Source organism: Anolis sagrei, chromosome 2 (assembly GCF_037176765.1).
Source record: "Anolis sagrei isolate rAnoSag1 chromosome 2, rAnoSag1.mat, whole genome shotgun sequence".
In the NCBI taxonomy this organism is placed as follows: domain Eukaryota; kingdom Metazoa; phylum Chordata; class Lepidosauria; order Squamata; family Dactyloidae; genus Anolis; species Anolis sagrei.
Window position 1 is genome coordinate 76373953 of NC_090022.1, and position 18316 is coordinate 76392268.

Sequence of the window (18316 nt, forward strand, 5' to 3'; positions counted from 1 at the left end):
AGAGCGGTGGGCGGTGCTTCCTCCTCAAAGCCGCGTTCTTATTGGCCGACGCCTTGCTTTCCCTTCCCGGCACGTGTTTGGTCTGAGCCGGAAGCGCGACAGTGCGGGAGAGGCGCGTGGCTCCTTCCCGGCGGAGAAGCAGGCATGGGCCGGGCCAGCAAGCGCCAGGAGGCCGAGGAGGAGCAGGCGGCGCCGGAGACTGAGGCCACCCCGGAGCGCTCCTACCACGAGCTGGTGGAGAACGTCAACGCCATCGCGCGGCCCCTGGCCTCCCGCAAGCTCACGCGGAAGCTCTACAAGTGCATCAAGAAAGGTGCAGGAAGGAAGGGGTTGGGCCTGCATCTACTGTACTCAGGCATGGGCAAACTTGGGTCCTCAGCTTAAGCGGCTGAGGGTGAAAAGGAAAGGGCCTGAGGCTGTTAGGAATTGTAGGAGTTGAAGTCCAAAACATCTGGAGGGCCCAAGTTTGCCCATGCCTGGCCTAGGTCAAACTGCATTAACTCTGCAGTGTAGGTGCACCTTTGGGAAAAGGGGAGGTTTTAGGGGCAGCACTCCTGGAGAGAGGGGATGGGGGTCTTCAGAGGGCTCCCTTTCAAGCCTCCTTGCTGGGTTGGTGGCTTCCCACATACATATTCTCTCTCCCCTTCTACTTGCAGCATCGAAGGTAAAACAGATTCGGCGTGGAGTGAAAGAGGTCCAGAAGTTCATTAACAAAGGCGAGAAGGGGTAAGAATCTTAACATGATTTGCGATAGAAGACTCCCCAAGGACCACCCGGTGCGCTACTCACAGATGCCAGCCCCTCCTTTGCCAGAAAAGAAAGTAACACAGCCATGGGGTTGGAAGAAACCCCAAGGGCCATCTAGTCCATGCAGAAACATCCAAACAAAGCACTTGTCGGATGGCCATCCAGCCTCTGCTTAAAAAGATTCCACCCCTCTGAGGGAAAAAGACTCCGCCCCTCTGACGGAGCAAATTCCATTTCACTAAGCATAAACTATTTCTTGTCCCAGGTGTAATGTCATGTTTGCAGTTAGCTGCCTTTAATTCTCATACCAGGGGAAAGGCAGTATAAAAATGAAGTAATTAAATTAATATTGGAATGATCACAGGTGCCTCGCGCTTAATTCCTTTAGAGCATTTGTCTTTTTTAGTGCTTCTTAAGCTATCTAATATGGGGGACAACTGCCCCCCTGCTCCCCAGAAAGCCAGAGATAAGCACACTTGTGCTCATTAACTATAACTACAGTATTTCCTTCTTGGAAACAACATGCACCAGCGGCCAGTAGATTACTGACCTGCACCAGCCCACAAACCACCATTTTGGGTATCAGTAGGTATTCTGCCTATGCAGGAATCTGCGATATTGTTCCTTGAATGATTTGCTTCCCTCAGAGTTTCCTGTGTCAAGTTTGACACAGTATGGCTGACTTCAGTTCAGTCATCCGCTGCAGATCTTGGAACTAAGTCCTCTCTTTGTAGTGTTCCTGATTGTTATGAGTGAATTACAGGGTGTTTCAAAATGATGGACACAGTTTGAAAGCAGTGTATTTCACCATGGTAACATCTTATAGTTACACAAAAAGTTACAAATGGTTTAATGAGTTATCATTTTTACTATTTTGAGCCAGAAACAAACCTAAAAATTAACTCCTCAAATGGAAAATATCTCATTAGTCCTTATGTGGGTCACCATCTTGCAAATGACTGAGGCTAAAGGCTGTTTGTAATTCTTTGAAGTTCTATGCCTCATCCTTCCAAAGGGTAAGTTTCATTTATGAGTGGTTTGTGGTTGCAGAGAGATAGCCATTTCAGATCACGTCCTTCTTTTAGAAACACCTTGTATTTCTGTGTCATGTGGGAAACTAAAATGTGCCCATGTGTCAAAAATGCAAACTTTAGGAGGCCACAATGATGATGAAGCCATGATGAAGCCAGAAGTCATATAACAGCAGCATTGTTTTCATTTGGATCTGCATAATGTTAACCTCAGTGCCTCACACTGACCTATTTGCCTTTTTTATTTCTCACATTCTGTCTGTGTGAGAGTACGAGTCTCTTAAGTCGAATCCAATTTATGTGAATACTGACCACACTACAAATATTTAAAAATTAGGTAGCAGAGAATTGGTTTGTAAAGCAGCTGCAGAGAGCAGAATTTACTCAGAAATTCTGCTGAGATTGAGGAGGCTTACAACTATCAACAGTATTGCAACTTTATATTATGAAGAGGGATTAACAGTAGCTTTGTTGTTCTCCCACTTCATTAAGGAGCAATGTCTAGTCCTTTTTTAAATGGTATCCTGCCTGTTTCTCTTAGGATCACAGTTCTTGCAGGAGACACACTGCCTATTGATGTTTACTGCCATATCCCCATCATGTGTGAAGACCGGAATCTTCCATATGTCTACATCCCCTCCAAAACGGTAATGATTTAGAGGAGGAACAGGGAAGGGGGCCTTCTTATTTGTATGTCTTATGGGAACTGAATGCAAGTTGGGAAGCTACAGGCGGTCCCCGAGTTACAAACATCTGACTGGGTTAAGAACGGGGGCGAGACAACAGGAAGTGAGAGAAATCTACCCCTCAGAAGGGAAATTCACTCCTGGAAGAGTTATCATGTGGGAAAGTTGTCTCCACTGAAACTTTCCCACCAATCCTTTTTACCACAAGACGGGTTTATCAAAATCCAATTGTTACAAGGACAGAGGGTGAGGTTAAATCTTCTGAACAGGGGAACAGACAGCAAAACAAATACCACAGGGGTGTTCACCCTTCCCTATGTTATCCAAAGCTAAAAATTACTTATTTTTGGCTGGAATTACACTGAAAAATATTATTTGTTCTGACTTACATACAAACTCAACTTAAGGACAAACCGACAGAACCTATTTTGTTCATAACTTGGGGGCTGCCTGTATTTGCATTCAGTTCAGTAATTTGTAATGCTATTGAGGGTGAGTTGCGGGCATATATAATGAATGTCTTTGAAGTTCTACTTAATAGAATCTTAAATATGGTGTCCAGATTCTGAAAGAGATAATTTGCCTTTATCTGCAACCTTAAATTTTGTGATCCAGGCTGTCCACATTGACTGAACCAGGTTTGAATGCAGGGGCTGATGTAAGGGATTCCTGTGTTAAAGAGGTCAAAGCAGGATACAACCACTTTCATATAGAAAGTCTTAGATTGAGTCTCCCTGCTATACAGGATCATGTTATAGCTTTGTAACAGTTTTAATAATGTCAATTACTGACAGTCAATTACAATTTCTATAACACAGGAAAATCATTTTGTATTCTGAAATAAGTGCCACATTGCAGGTTTTATGAGGCTTTTGAAAATTGTCATCTTTTTGATGTGGTGGGATTGATTTGTCATGCTCAAAAACAATGGATCAGTTCATCTTGACTTATGGGACATGTTTATGTAAATTGTGACAGTGGAGCTATGTATCTGTTAAATCATTTGTAAACTAGACAAATATTTGTTTTCTTTTCTCAGGATTTAGGAGCAGCTGCAGGTTCAAAACGTCCAACTTGTGTTATCTTGATTAAATCTCATGAAGAATATCAGGAAGCCTACGATGAGTGTTTTGAGGAGGTCGAAGCCCTTCCACTCCCATTGTGAACATCAACAAAATATGTTCATGGACTGATTTAAATTTTCATTTAGGTTCATTCCAGTTGAGTAATAGCTACACAGATTTGGAACATTTGGACAGGAGAACTTGCCTTGAATAGAGTACTGCAGCTAATACCGTCTGCAGTCCAACAACTCTTTTCTGTTTTAACTGACTTATGAAGTGTGTTTTTTACAAAATGTGATTTATTTTGCAATATAATCTACTGCCTATGTGGATATATCGAGCTGTAAAGGCATTCTTATTTGATATAAATGCAGTAAAATATTTTCTAAAACATCCTATATGCATGGAACATTCTTTTACTGGCTGTCTTGGCCTATACATGCAGTTGATAAGGTATCCATCTTGTTTTTATGCAGCCTTTGCATATTTAATATGGAGCTGGGGACTTAGGAACACTGAAGGTGGGGAAACTGTGACTACAGTGGGGGCAGGACAAACATTCTTAGAGGGCTTCCCAGACTATTGGAGCTGAGGTATGAAAAATGTGCCCCACAACAGGTACACTCACCCAGCTGCCTTATGCTTTTTTTTGGGTGGGGGGAGGAAGGACTAGCAATCACAGACACCCCCCCCCCCCGCCATGCCTAGGACTGCTGTGTGCACATCAATAGATCCCTGTGCCTCAAGAGGAAGGAGAAGATGAGTGCAGTTAATGTACTGTCTACTTCCTTTTTAGTCTGGGCTGCTGTGTGAATGCATATGCGCATTCACACAGCAGCTCCACATCTCAGGAGGGGGTGGCAACTCTGGCTATTGGTGCTCCCCCTCCAGCTTACAAAAAAATTGTTCTTAAACTGAATTTGTATGCAAGTCAGAACAGGTACATTTTTAAAGTTAACTCCAGCCAATTTTTGTTTAGTTTTGAATAGTATAGGGAAGGGTTAACACGTTTATTTTGCTGTCTGCATCCCTGTGCAGAAGGCTTCACCTCACGTTGTCCCCATGACAATTGGATTTTGACAATTTTTGGTTGTGGAAATAAGGATTGATGACAACGCTTCAGTAGAGATACCTTTCCCCTCCCCATGATAACTCTTTCAGGGTTGAATTTCCCTTCCTAGGGGTAGATTTCCTCAGTTCTGCAGTTTCAACTAAGTCTGAGTTCAAAACTATGACTTGCTACTTCCACAATGAAATGAAATTTCTGTTTCAGTTTGTAATCTAGATTTTTTTGTTCTTAATCTTGGATTCCCAAGATGATTTAGATTTCAGCTCTTGGAAGCCCTGGCCATTACTAAGGAGTTGGACAATGAAATGTTGAGAATTAGTGCTATCAATCACTACATAATAAAATGGAAGGAGATACTGTATGGGTGATCTCTAGAGGGTTTCTGTGGCTGGGTTTGAATTTGAACCCTGGAGTCCTACTCCACTGCTTTCATCAGCTGTCTTATGTGAAATTTACTAGGCTGAAGATTTTCAGAAGTGATATTGTAAGGAATACACCTCTTTTAGAGAAATATTTCCTTGGTTTTAAATAAACAAAAACCAAAAACATTCACCAAGCAATCTGAAAAGAAATTTAATTAGATATATTCCTATGCCACTCCTCCCATAGTCATAACAGTCATTGGTGCCCTAGAGAAGGGCAAAATAATGATCACATGCAGTCAGATAAAATCCCAAGCTTATATCAGCCAGCTACAGCAACATTAGAAAGACTGTATCATACGTTTTGCTTGTTGAAGGCACTGACTTGTTCCAGTAACCTTCAAGTTAGAATATATCCTTATAGTGTGTTTATAAATAACTTACATATTACCATACTTTTCCTAAAGGAGGTAGGCTCAACTCTTGAAGCTTAGGAACATCAGTCCTAGATTGTTATGAACTATGACAGTAATTATTTTTGCTTTTTAGTGTATCTCCAAGGATGTTCTGTAGATATCTATAAAAGCAGATGTAATATCTCTGTTAAGAATCTGTACCCCATACATTCGCTTTATAGAGTCCTTGTCATACTATTTTCCAAAATGGTTCATGTATATAGCAGGACCTGTATTTAGTACCATATTTAAGGAACACATATTGTAATACAAGGGGGAAAGTTGAATTGTATCTTATCTATTTATCTACTTGACAGGGCCCTAATTACTATTGTACCAGTTTTCTCACCCTGTGCTGTTCTCTTAAGTTTTGTTGTTTAAAATCAAGGTAGATTCGTTGTTTCTGCCTAATCTTACTCAGCAATACAGCAGCAGGGCACTAATACATATTCTCAGCAGATATGTGGTTCGTCCACATTAACCTTAACAGTGTGCAGGTTCTCCAAGTGGAAGGGGACGGAGAGCAAGTGTTTTTTGTCCAGAAGCATTAACTCTTATGGTTACTCCAACTTCATTTTGTGAAGAGTTCTGCTGCTTGTGGCCATAGGCCCCAAAACCACCTTTGGTAAAGGCTATGGGCCAGGATTCCTTTCCATCCTACTTTAAAACTTTCTTCACAGCAGCAGCAGAGCAAGCTCTAAATTATATTCCCAACTCAAATTAGATGTAACCCATCTTTCTACATTGCCCCGTTTCCAAACCGTACAGAAGAAGCAAAAAGGAAACTATAATTTTCCTCATATCAAACTGAGTTAAATAAAATAATGTCTTTGTTCCAAATTTAAAATGACAGCAGCTCCTCCTCTTGTTTGTGGCACATCCCCTAACACAACAATAAACTGAAGTGTGCATGGGGAGATGTTAAGTCACCTTGCCATCAAGGAACACTTGGCTCAAAGGCCAAGGAAGGGAGCTAAGAGAGAGCGAGAGAATAATATCCTGACAGGAATGTAGAAACATGTCTTGCTCCACACTAGAAAACTCTCATCTTAGCCCAGACAGTTCCACAGCTATTGCAGCTGAGACCTTCCCAAGCAAGAGACTATGCACTGTTGCAAGTACAGAGCACTTCTCATTAAGCAATGTGCTCACTGGGCACATTTTCACAAACTCAAAAGTTCTAAAGTTTTCCATTATCAAAAGATGAGGCGTTTTCCATCAGCTGGATTCTGTTCCATGGGACAATATGGACACTTCAGCCTGTAGAAACAAGAGGCAGAAATGAAGCCTTAGAAACGTAACAAGCAACTAGATCCACAGGTACATCTACACAGAAGCAAGGTTATGGAAAGCTGGTTATGGTCACACTTCCTGTTGGATTGTCCCACCTGAGTGCTTGTCTCTAGCTGACTTAACAAAGCATCTGATCCATGGTAACAATATCATGATCCCTGCCTTCAAGAGTAGGGGTGCGCGGGTGAGTTCCTCCACATGTTGAACTGCAACTTCCAGCAGCCCTAAGAAGTTTTTCCAATGTAGAAGGATGGTAGGCTCTACAGGTCAACCATTGTATAGAACAGTGGTTCTCAACCTATGAGTCCCCAGGGGTTTTGGCCTACAACTCAGAAACCCCAACCAGTTTACCAGTTGTTAGGATTTCTGGGAGTTGAAGGCCAAAACATCTGGGGACCCACAGATTGAGAATCACTGGTATAGAAGGTCACACAATTCCCAGCATTGTTAAAGGAAGTGATGCTAAATCATCTCCTACAAGTAATACAGTTCTGCCCATTTACCCAGCAGGGGGCAGCAGATGTAATGCAGTTTTCTCTTGAAATTAAACATGTGAACTCGCTTAAAATAAGACTTCCTAAATATAATATATTAATGGCATATGTTGAGAAGGGCAAGAGAGACTTTTTAAAATTTACAGCGTGTAATTCTAGCAGCTTAATATCACTTCAACTGCATAGTTCCAACCTGTAAATCTAGGATTTGTAGTTTGGTGAGATTACTTAGAATTTTCTCCAAGAGCAGAGGTGCCCAACCCTTGGTCCTCCAGGTGTTTTGGATTTCAACTTCTACAATTCCTAACAGCTAGTTCACTGGCTGGGATTTCTGGGAGTTGAAGTCTAAAACACTTGGAGGACCAAAGGCTGGGAACCACTGTGCTAGAGAACTCTGGGCTGTAGACTTCAGACAAATATAAAAGACACCATTTTAAGTACCTCACACAACTGTAAATTCTAAGATTCCATTGGATGAAGCCACAGAAATATCAAACAATTATAATTGCACAGAATGAATACACCCTTAATCTAATCAGGTCACCAGAGTATTTCAAGAGGCTGCTGTCTGTGGAAGAAAGTAAAACTGGTGAGACAGGAGAGGCCAGTTACAGCTGATGCTACTGGAAGTTTTAGGCACAGCCTTCTCATCCACTGTCTCCTGGATATTTGACCAAAGGAGCAAAAGTTAATAAAATCACTCACTTCCCTCCATTGATGAGTTTGTTGAGGGCATCTCGAGAGATAACATGCCCACAGATGAGCTTGATAGGTGGGTTGGAGTCTGTTGTCTGCTGGCGCAGGATTGGGCAGGCAAAGACTGAATGGTACCAGCATTTCATCCCTAGTTCAATTTCAATCTGTTAGAGCAGAGAGTAAGTTAGCCCCACCAGCTGGTTGTTACAATGGCACTCTTCTTCCAGAAGACCCTCCACCTCATTCTGCATGCCTTGCATACAGTACAGGATGGGCCAGGCACTCACTGGCAGCTCATCCTTGTGGCTCCAGACCCCCGAGCACTGTCTCTGTTCAATCACAGCCTTGATGTTCATCAGCACTGGCAGCGCCACACACCCCGCAGCAAAGCTGCAAAGAGAGAACAAGAGGTCAGCCCTGCCCAGCTCTGCTTCTCAACCCAACCCCCCCCCACCCCCCACCCCCACCCCCAATCACGCTGTACCTGACACTCAGAGGGGACTCCACTGAGAGTCCCAGCAGGGCACAGGCATCACGCGTAAAAGTCTCACAAATCTCAGTCCAATGGCTGTCATCCAGGAGGTGTCGGTACGGGGAGTTCTTGAGGCCCAAACGCAGGTACACCAAGCTGCCCATCATGACCTGGATCTCTGAGTAAGAAAACAGAAGAACCACCCTTGCCTTTTACATGCTTCCATGCACAGACACCTGGATTCTTCTGTAACCCAATTATCATACCACAGAACACTGAACAGACAAACTTCTCCATTTTCACTCAGGGGAACACCAAGCCTCCCCCTATTTTTTAAAAAGAAAGATAATACAAAATATACACCAATAGGTTCCCATAAAGCACAAATCTGGGACTTGGCTCAGAGAAACACTACCCAAAGGCACTCTTTCAAAAAGGCTTATCACTGTGGGAGACTCAGGGAAGAAAGACCAGTCCTTATCAAAAGAATACTATTAGAGAAAAGTACGACAAATAGCTTTCTGGGAACAGCCTCACCTTGTTGGTGTAGATGCGCAAAGGGCTGGAAGTGGCGTGCATAGCTCAGGGCCTCCAGCTCCTTTCCGGGACCACCAGCAAGGAGCCTGATGAAGTGGAGCCGATGCAGACGGAACTCGAGAGAACTGTTCAGTTCTGCCAGCTGCTGCCGGTGGAAGATTGCCCAGCTGGAAGAGGGAACAACGTTGCTCAGAATCAGATGGAGAAAGTGGCCCTTGAAGTGGCTGCCACGGCAAAAGAGTGCTGGAATCTGCATTACATATTTATAGCCTCTGAAGGTATGGACAGCCCTAGTATGTTCTCATCATTCTATGAGCTCACAACATTCATACACCGTGTTACAAGTCTATAAGATACAATATTCAGTGGAAAAAAAAACATTTCACAGTGCTGATTCAAATAAAAGACTGCACGCACACACATGGACATTCCTGCTCCAGAGCTACTGTAGAAGAGGGAACAGAAAACACAAAGGACAAAGGCAATGCACATTTCTTCACCATTACCTAAGAGCAGGCTCCAAGTCTTGTTTCCGCAGAGCTTCCAGTATGCTGTTAAGTTCCAGGAATGGCCTTTTGAAGTCTACATCCACGTTTGCAGTGGATTCCTGTTGCAGGGAAATCCAGAATTAAATTAAAACCCTGTCTTGGTCCTCTTCTCAGGAAAAATAGGTGGGAGAAGAAAACAGAAATCTTTTCAGAAAATCAAGATAAAGTCCATCTCAATAGCACGCTCATCTCGAGTTGGTGTCAAGGAATACTTTCCAGATATGATAAGTGGCCTTTTTTAGAATGGAATCTTTCTGGGATTTGGGAGGGGTGGGGCTCTTGGAAGACTGCACAATCCATGCCCTTTGCTCACTCTGCATGTTGAACAGAATGAGCAGATTGCAGGATAGTCAGTCATTTGCTTTTCTATAGTGAAGCTAGATGCAGTGTCAAGCCAGACTTTGTAGGCCAGAAACAAAATGTTGCCTGGCCAAAACCAAGTGCCATCCACCAGCCACACAATAACAGAATTAAACCACAAATGTATATACTCAAGGCAAACACTACATTTGCTCCAATACCTGACAAAGTTCCTCAGCTACTCCCAGCATCCCTTGTTGGTAGAGGTGCTCTATAATGGCCATCACCAGGATCTGCTTCTCTTGGGACTCCCAGACCACAGCAGGAACAATGCCACACAAGTCTGCATCAAAATTCTGAAAAAGTACAGAAAAAAGTCAGCCATCCAGAACAGCCAAGAAGCCCACATACCTATGCCCACTATTTGACATCCCAAAATTACCATCTATGGTACTTCCCATCAGTGGATGGGAAATACTGGCTATGATTACAGATTATTATGAATTACAGAATGATTGAAAGCATAAAACCATGAAATTAGCTTATTTCCAATATATCATAACTTTTTTGGTTTTGACTTGTTGCCAGTAATTCAGTCTTTAAAAGAAGGGCAGATAATAAAACTCAGGAATTTTAAAAAATGTATTTAGTAAATATATTTCCCTTTTTAATTTTTGCAAAATATTTCTTTACTAAGTGGCCTTGAAAGGTAGGGTATAATTCCAATAAATAAATAAAAAATTAATAAAATAAAATTGAATAAAGCTTAAGGAACAGGGTATATAGAAAAGGCATGTAAACACTACCAACAAAACATATTTAACAGCAAAAGAAACACTTTCTTGAATACAGAATCAGTTTTGTTAAAGTACAAATTAGTAGAAGGATATTTCAATAGTTCAGAAATACAAGGTTACAAGAAAACCCTTGGACTGCCATTTGTTTTCACAATGTATTGGATTCACTTTGATATTTATTTATTTATTTATTTATTTATTGCACTTCTACCCCGCCCTTCTCAACCCCCGAGGAGGGACTCAAGGTGGCTTACAAAAGGCCCAATTCGATGCCAGCACAACAACAAGATAAAAATAAACATATATAAACAGTAATTAAAACAATTAAAAACAATCCATTATACATCACAATCCCTAAAACCATTCTATAAGGTTTGGTTTCTATCTTGTTTCTGGAGCCCAAGCCATGCAGACAAAGTCACTCACTCTATCAATTGCTTTTCCCACCCGTGAAATGCTGCTGTGAATGTCCTTGTGGTCTGAAGCTAAGTTCTGCACAGTGTCCTTGATCTTCTTACAGCACTGGGACATAACTAGGGAGAGTGTGGCAGACAGCGGTGTCCGTTGCAAGGCTGTATAAGAAGAAGCATGACATCTTAACTTTAGAGAGCATGATTTACAGTTTCCTTACAAGTTTGGAAGTTATTGCTCACAAATAAGCAAGATCAAAACATCAATTAGAACACGCCTTTTCTCTCTCTAATCTGTTTACAGGAGGAAGAGGTACAGTCTGGTATTTCTATGCTGAGCGCCAGAATGTACTGGTCAGAGAAACACAGTGACCACACACAAGAGTTCAATTAGCAATATTATGGTAATTACCATCTATAACAGGAACAAAGTTTATGTTGCATTCCTTCCACATTATCCTAAATTTACTCAGAATGCTATACAGTACTGGAATTGTCTCAGGAATATAGCTATGTTGGTTATGGATGTAGGGATTAACAATACAATACATCTGGGGGAGGGGCACTATATAGGAGAAAACTGCGGTAGAAACTATACACATTGACCTTTCCCACAAGGATGAACTAGATGTCTTCATGACTAAATTTTTTAAAGATTTATTTATTTACTCTATTTTTATCCCGCTCTAGCTCAACCCCAAAGGAGACTCAGACTGGCTTCCAAATTGGCAATAATTCAATGCCACAATAAACATAAATATATGAAATACAACATGCATTATACATTAAAATTAATTTTTTAAAAAGTCATAACCATAACATATCAATACATTAAATAAAGTGTTAAAAACATAGCACAAAGACCTGAAATCATAATCCAGAAGCCATTTCAATCATATTACAATCACTTCATAGCTGCTTATTGCACTGTACTACCCTCCAAATGCTTGGTTCCATGACTAGGTTTTAATTTTCTTTCTAAAGGACAGGAGGGAGGGAATCAATCTAATATCATTGGGAAGGGAGTTCCACAGCCGAGGGGTCACCACTGAGAAGGCCATGTGCCTTGTCCTCACCAGCTGCACCTGCGAAGATGCTACACTCTTTTCCGACCCACAGGTTTTTTTGAATTTGAGAACAGCTTGTATCTTATATTCGGCAGCACCAATGTCAGTACTAGCTTATTCCACCTTGTGACAATATATTCATAGCTGTCTTCCACACAGTCATATAACCCAGAATATCAAGACAGAAAATCCCAATATCCACTTTGAACTGGGTTATCTGAGTCCACACTGCCATATATTCCAGTTCAAAGCACAAAATGTGGGATTTTATTCAGCTGAGTGGAAGAGGTCTGAGATCAATACTTTCAAGTCATTCCCAACTGGCTCCTCTCAGTACTGCATATATGAACAGCCCAACAGGAAGGTCCTTCAGAAATCCTAGAAGGAGCTTCAGAAAGAGAACCTGCTGTATGAATTGGACAAAGTCCAGAGTGATGCTGGGACAGAAGTTATTCAATACAAGCCTAAAATATTTTTTTGCAGGGAAGGAACTCTAAAAGATACTTTAAAACAAACCACAGAGATCAAATGTAGTCAACAGACAGACAAATCTAAAGTGATAACCCAGACATAGCCTATTACGGGCACGTTCACAAAAGCAAGTGAGAAAACTCTACTTGCGTTCAACAAACTGTTTCAACATATCCTGAATGACCAATAACATCTCCTGCACTATGTTACAACTCCGACAACAAACAGTAGCAATATCAATTGCTATTGTTTGTGTATGAACCCTGTGCTTATCTTGCACACATCTGAGGTTGAACACTGTTTGGCTTCCATTTCATGACCTTTGGGTCCTAACATTTACTGGATTCCATACTAAACCACATGCTGTTATTGGACAACTGAGAATAACACCTCAAGCATCTCACAGACTGGACTCAAGTCTAAAAGGACAATGCCATGTTAATAAATTGTTAGCCTGAATAGTACCACATTGTTTTTCATGTTCTTTGTATTGCTTTCAATCCAAAACTGAAGAAGTGATGGTTAAGATGAAATCTCATGGATAACAATGGCCAGCCATTCTCTTTCAGCCTAACTTTAGTTCAAGGGATTGTTGAGAGGATAAAATGGAAGGGAAAGCTATATTCTCTGTAAAATTCTGAGGAAGAAGTGTGAAATCTAGACACAAAATACACACCACAAATATAATAAAGCTAATTGTCTGAGAGGCACAATGAGGCAATACCTTTTCGCTATCAAGGAAAGCCAGAAAAATAATTTAGTTTCTTAATTATTATTTTTAACGTGTTATCTAAGACTTTCATGGCCAGAATCATTGGGCTGCTGTGAGTTTTCCAGACTGTATGGCCATGTTCCAGACGTTTCACCCACATCTATGGCAGGAATCCTCAGAGGTTGAGGGGTCTGTTGGAAACTGGTCAACTAAGGTTTATATATCTTTGAAATGCCCAGAGTGGGAGAAAGAACTCTTGTCTGCTTGAGGCATGTGTGAATATTGCAAATGGACACCTTAGGTAAAGGTTTTCCCCTGACGTTAAGTTTAGCCATGTCCAGCTCTAAGGAGTGGTGCTCATCTCCATTTCTAAGCTGAAAAACTGGCGTTGTCTGTAGATGCCTCCTCAGGTGGCCAGCATGACTGCATAGAAGGCTGTTACCTTCCTGCTAGAGCGGTACCTATTGATCAATTCACATTTGCATGTTTTCAAACTGCTAGGTTGGCAGAAGCTGGGGCTAACAGCGAGAGCTCACCTTGCTCCCCAGACTCAAACCGCCAACCTTTCTGTCAGCAAGTTCAGCAGCTCTGCAGTTTAATCTGCTGCGCCACCAGGGGCTCCCTAATTAGCACTGAATGGCCCTGCAGCTTCAAAACCTGGCTGACAGCTGCCTGGGAGATCCTTTGTAGCGAGGTATTAGCTGGCCCTGATTGTTTCTTGTCTGGAATTTTGAGTATTGCTCTTTATTTACTGTCCTGATATTATCTTTAATGTTTTCCATCCCCACAGAAGGGAAGAGGAGTTTGCAGGGCTCATTTTCTATCATGTTATTTTGAGATTATTTATTTTATTTTGTCATTCCTTGTGTTAATTTGATGCTATTTTGTTTCTTTGAAATCTTTTTCGTTTTATTGTATTGCTATTTCTGGGCTTGGCCTCATGTTAGCCACCCCGAGTCCCCATTGGGAAGATGGTGGCAGGGTATAAATAAAGATTATTATTATTATTATTATTATTATTATTATTATCTCATCTCATGTGGCAAAATACGATGGGCGATAGTATGATAGCTGGGTCCAGAAGCTCCGAGCGTTACACATATTCTGCAATGGCGGTTCTGAATAAGGGAAGGGGATAGCAGAACACTGAGGGCGGGAATATACTTCGTAGTTGCATTTGGTGGAAGGATAGAAAGGAGGGGAGGGTTAGGATAAAGTTTAGGGTAAGGTTAAGGGTTAGGATTAGGGTAAGGTTTAGGGCAGGGGTCCTCAAACTAAGGCCCGAGGGCCAGATACAGCCCTCCAAGGTCATTTACCCGGCCCTCGCTTTCAAGTCTGAAATGACTTGAAAGCACACAACAACAACAATCCTATCTCATCAGTGAAGAAGCAGGCCCACACTTGCCATTGATATACTAATAAGTTTATATTTGTTAAAATTGTTCTTCATCTTAATTATTGTACTGTTTTTAAAAAAAATATGAATGAATTCCTATGCACATTGCACATATACAAATAAGATATGTGCAATGTGCATAGGAATTCATTCATATTTTTTTTCAAATTATAATCCGGCCATCCAAGTTTGAGGGACTGTGACCTGGCCCTCTGTTTAAAAAGTTTGAGGACTCCTGGTTTAGGGTTTGGTTAGGGTTAGGGTAAGGTTTAGGATAGGAGCCCCCAGTGGTGCAGTGGGTTAAAGCCCTGAGCTGCTGAGCTTGTTGACTGAAAGGTCAGAGGTTCCAATCCGAGGAGCGGCGTGAGCTTCCACTGTCAGCCTCAGCTTCTGCCAACCTAGCAGTTTGAAAACATGCAGATGTGAGTAGATCAATATATACCGCTCCGGCAGGAAGGTAACGGCACTCCATGCAGTCATGCCGGCCACATGACCTTGGAGGTGTTTACAAACAATGCCGGCTCTTCGGCTTAGAAATGGAGATGAGCACCCAGAGTTGGACACGACTGGACTTAATGTCAGGGAAAACCTTTAGGTTTTAGGATAAGCATTAGGGTTCAGGTAAGGGTTAGGGTTTTACCATTAAAGAACTCTTACATTCCTTCTATAATATCTGTGTTCTGTTCTGCGTTGCGCAAACAGCACTCCCAAAGGAGCAAAGCGGAAACAGTGTAACACTCAGAGCTTCCAGACCCAGCTTTCATACCATCACCATACGATGCGTTTCTTTGGGTACATTGACTTGGTTGTGTGGTGGCATGTGGGGCAATGTATCCTTTGTTATTGTGCCTCTGGCATTGCCCAAACTCTAGTTCAACAAAGCCCATTTCCAGCCATTTCTGTTCAATTCAACGCAGAATTCCAGAGGTTTGATATCACTAACTGCCATTAACAGTGAACTTGAGCACATTCCACTTGAAACTGAATGGATGGAGCAGGCCTGGGCCGGCTTGGGCCCTCTGGGTGTTTTGGACTCCAACTCCCACCATTCCTAACAGCCTCAGGCCCTTTCCTTTTCCCCCTCAGCCGCTTAAGCGGCTGAGGGGGGAAAGGAAGGGGCCTGAGGCTGTTAGGAATGGTGGGAGTTGGAGTCCAAAACACCCAGAGGGCCCAAGCCGGCCCAGGCCTGCTCTAGACTCCTTTGTTCGCCAGTTGAGGAAGGAGGGAGCCGGCTGTGAGTAGGCCCCGCTTGTACCTGCGGCGCCCAGCTCCTCCCTCAGCCGGGTGACGTAGCCGAGGAGCTCCTCCAGGCCCCGCTCGCAGTGCTGCCCGTAGCAGAGGAACTTCTGCAGCACTTTGTCCAGCTCCCTTTCTACGCAGGCGCATCGCTCCATGGGTCCGGAAGGAAGCGCGAGAGCAGCGCGAGAGCCTCCAGTCTAGTCTGGCTGAAGAGAAAGGAAAAGAGGGGGAGGGGGTTAAGGAGGGAGACACAACCCTATACAGCCCTTTATTGGACCCTTTCGAGGGCACTTGAAGAAAGACCCGTATGTGTCTTATAAACCCAGCCCTCCAACCCAAGCCACCTCCCTACCACTCTCTCTCTCCTCCCCCCCAATACAACAATGGTACATTCCCCCATAATAGTAGATATAGGGGACGCGGGCTATACCACTTGGCTGGGAAAGGGGGAACTCAAGAAAAGCTAACCTGAGAGCCGCGGGATGAGACGTTCAATTCCCTTCAGTCCGGGGCAGGGCGATCATAATTATTGTTCTAATGTAGCGCCTCCTCCTTCCCTTGGTCCCGGCATGATAAAGTTCTCTGATGATGGGGCAAACCATTCCTATGGAGGAGGGTGTGCCTGGAATGAACCACCGGCCGGCAACAGCTGGGTGGAACCAGTCTTCTTTTTTTTTTCCCAAGCCGAAAGTGACGCGCAGCGCTGGAAGGAACCATTTCTTCGCGGGTCGATTTGGAGAGCTCAGGAGGGTGTAGCTAGGAGCATTGGTAAATCAAGCGTGGGCTTGCCCATTTGGGGAAAACAGCAAAAGTGCCTATTAAGAAGGGTCAGCCTGAGTGCTTCCACTGGGTGACTCAGGTCTGGTGCTGTTTACACACGTTGAGCATCCCTTATCCCAAAGACTTGGAACCAGAAGGATTTCGGATATTTTTTTAAAACTGTATTTTGAAACACTTGCCTATACATAATGAGGTATCTTGGAAATGGGACCAACTCCCAACACAAAATGTATTTAATGTTTCATATACACCTTAAACCAGTGGTTCTCAACCTACCTAATGTCGCGACCCCTTAATACAGTTCCTTATGTTGTGGTGACCCCCAACCATAACATTATTTTTGTTGCTACTTCATAACTGTAATTTTGCTACTGTTATGAATCATAATGTAAATATCTGATATGCAGGATGGATTTTCATTCATTGAACCAAATTTGGCACAAATACCCAATACACCCAAATTTGAATACTGGTGGAGTACATTGATGTTGTCATTTGGGAGTTGTAGTTGCTGGGATTTCTAGTTTGCCTACCATCAAAGATCTTTCAGAACTCCACCAACGATGGAATTGAATCAGACCTGGCCACACAGAAATTCCACGACCAACAGAAAATGCTTGAACAGCTTGGTGGGCATTGACCTTGAGTTTGGGAGTTGTAGTTCACCTATATCCAGAGAGCACTGTGGACTCAAACAATGATCAATCTGGACCAAACTTGGCACAAACACTCAATATGTCCAAATGTGGACACTGGTGGAGTTTGGGGAAAATAGACCTTGACATTTGGGAGTTGTAGTTGCTGGGATTTATAGTTCACCTACAATCAAAGAGCATTCTGAACCCCACCAATGATAGAATTAGGCCAAACTTCCCACACAGAACCCCTATGACCAACAGAAAATATTGTATATTCTGATGGTCTTCGGGGACCCCTCTGACACCCCCTCGCGACCCCCCCCAGGGGTCCCGACCCCCAGGTTGAAAAACACTGCCTTAAACAGACAGCCTTAATATTTTATACACAATATTTTAAACAATTTTTATTTATTTACTAGCCATCCCCTGCCACATGTTGCTGTGGCCCAGTCTGTGTACAGGCCCGTAGCCAGGATTTCGATTGGGGGGGGGGGCTGAGTCTGAGTGAAAGAGGGTCTAGCCTAGCAAACCTTTTGTATCATTACCCCAATACCCCCATGCATATGGGATATATTGAGCATGGTGATCAGATCATGATATGAATAAACATAACAGTTTAAATAATGTACCAGTAAGGCCTTTCGCAGACCACCATGAGAATTTCGGGGGGGGGGGGGAGGCTGAAGCCCCTCAAGCCCCCCCCCCCCCGCTACATGCCTGCCTGTGTATGTGTGTTTTGTTTGTGTATATATGTGGTTTTGTGCATGCAGTGTAATGTTTGTTTTTGTGTGGGTTTTTTTTGTTGCTTTTTTGGTCTCTTCTGATGTGCTTTTCAGTGATTTTATGAGTGATGGTCACTTGTTGGCCTGATAGGTGTATTGTGTCCAAATTTGGTATCAATTCACCCAGTGTTTTCTGAGTTATGTTAATCCTACAAATGTGTCAGAGTGCGACAGAAGCTTTGAAGCTTAGAAGAATGGACACTTTGAGACTTCAGTAAAAGCAAACGTATAGCTTTACTGAGTAGAGCAAATATACAGCACACACTCACA

General features: G+C 42.8%; 2 protein-coding genes across 4 annotated transcripts; one reads left to right on the top strand and one right to left on the bottom strand.

The window, feature by feature from the left end:
• The first annotated feature begins 60 nt into the window (after positions 1–60).
• NHP2 (NHP2 ribonucleoprotein) lies at positions 61–3921 on the top strand. Its single transcript, XM_060765678.2, has 4 exons — positions 61–313; positions 657–726; positions 2320–2425; positions 3504–3921. The coding sequence occupies exons 1-4, from the start codon at positions 145–147 to the stop codon at positions 3627–3629; spliced, it is 471 nt and encodes a 156-aa protein (XP_060621661.1). The 5' UTR covers positions 61–144; the 3' UTR covers positions 3630–3921.
• Positions 3922–5154: 1233 nt separating this feature from the next.
• Positions 5155–16496, bottom strand: RMND5B (required for meiotic nuclear division 5 homolog B). 3 transcript variants are annotated; one of them, XM_060765676.2, is made up of 10 exons: positions 16315–16496; positions 15863–16048; positions 10978–11123; positions 9976–10110; positions 9413–9513; positions 8907–9073; positions 8382–8547; positions 8185–8287; positions 7907–8061; positions 5155–6674 (listed from the first exon to the last, which is right to left on the bottom strand). In XM_060765676.2, the coding sequence occupies exons 2-10, from the start codon at positions 15999–16001 to the stop codon at positions 6611–6613; spliced, it is 1176 nt and encodes a 391-aa protein (XP_060621659.1). In that variant the 5' UTR covers positions 16002–16048; positions 16315–16496; the 3' UTR covers positions 5155–6610. The 3 variants fall into 3 exon arrangements, with proteins under 3 accessions (XP_060621659.1, XP_060621658.1, XP_060621660.1); XM_060765675.2 differs by having other exon boundaries at positions 15863–16052; XM_060765677.2 differs by lacking the exon at positions 15863–16048 and having other exon boundaries at positions 16315–16495.
• Between the last annotated feature and the right edge of the window lie 1820 nt (positions 16497–18316).

Bases quoted from the DNA above. Each gene is read 5' to 3' on its own strand.
- NHP2 (XM_060765678.2), top strand. From the start codon at position 145: ATGGGCCGGGCCAGCAAGCGCCAGGAGGCCGAGGAGGAGCAGGCGGCG. The intron at 314-656 runs GTGCAGGAAGGA...TTCTACTTGCAG, and splicing joins CTACAAGTGCATCAAGAAAG to CATCGAAGGTAAAACAGATT. The intron at 2,426-3,503 runs GTAATGATTTAG...TTCTTTTCTCAG, and splicing joins TCTACATCCCCTCCAAAACG to GATTTAGGAGCAGCTGCAGG.
- RMND5B (XM_060765676.2), bottom strand. From the start codon at position 16,001: ATGGAGCGATGCGCCTGCGTAGAAAGGGAGCTGGACAAAGTGCTGCAG. The intron at 8,548-8,906 runs GTGAGGCTGTTC...TTTCTTACTCAG, and splicing joins TGCGCATCTACACCAACAAG to AGATCCAGGTCATGATGGGC. The intron at 8,288-8,381 runs GTACAGCGTGAT...CTCTCTTTGCAG, and splicing joins GAGTCCCCTCTGAGTGTCAG to CTTTGCTGCGGGGTGTGTGG.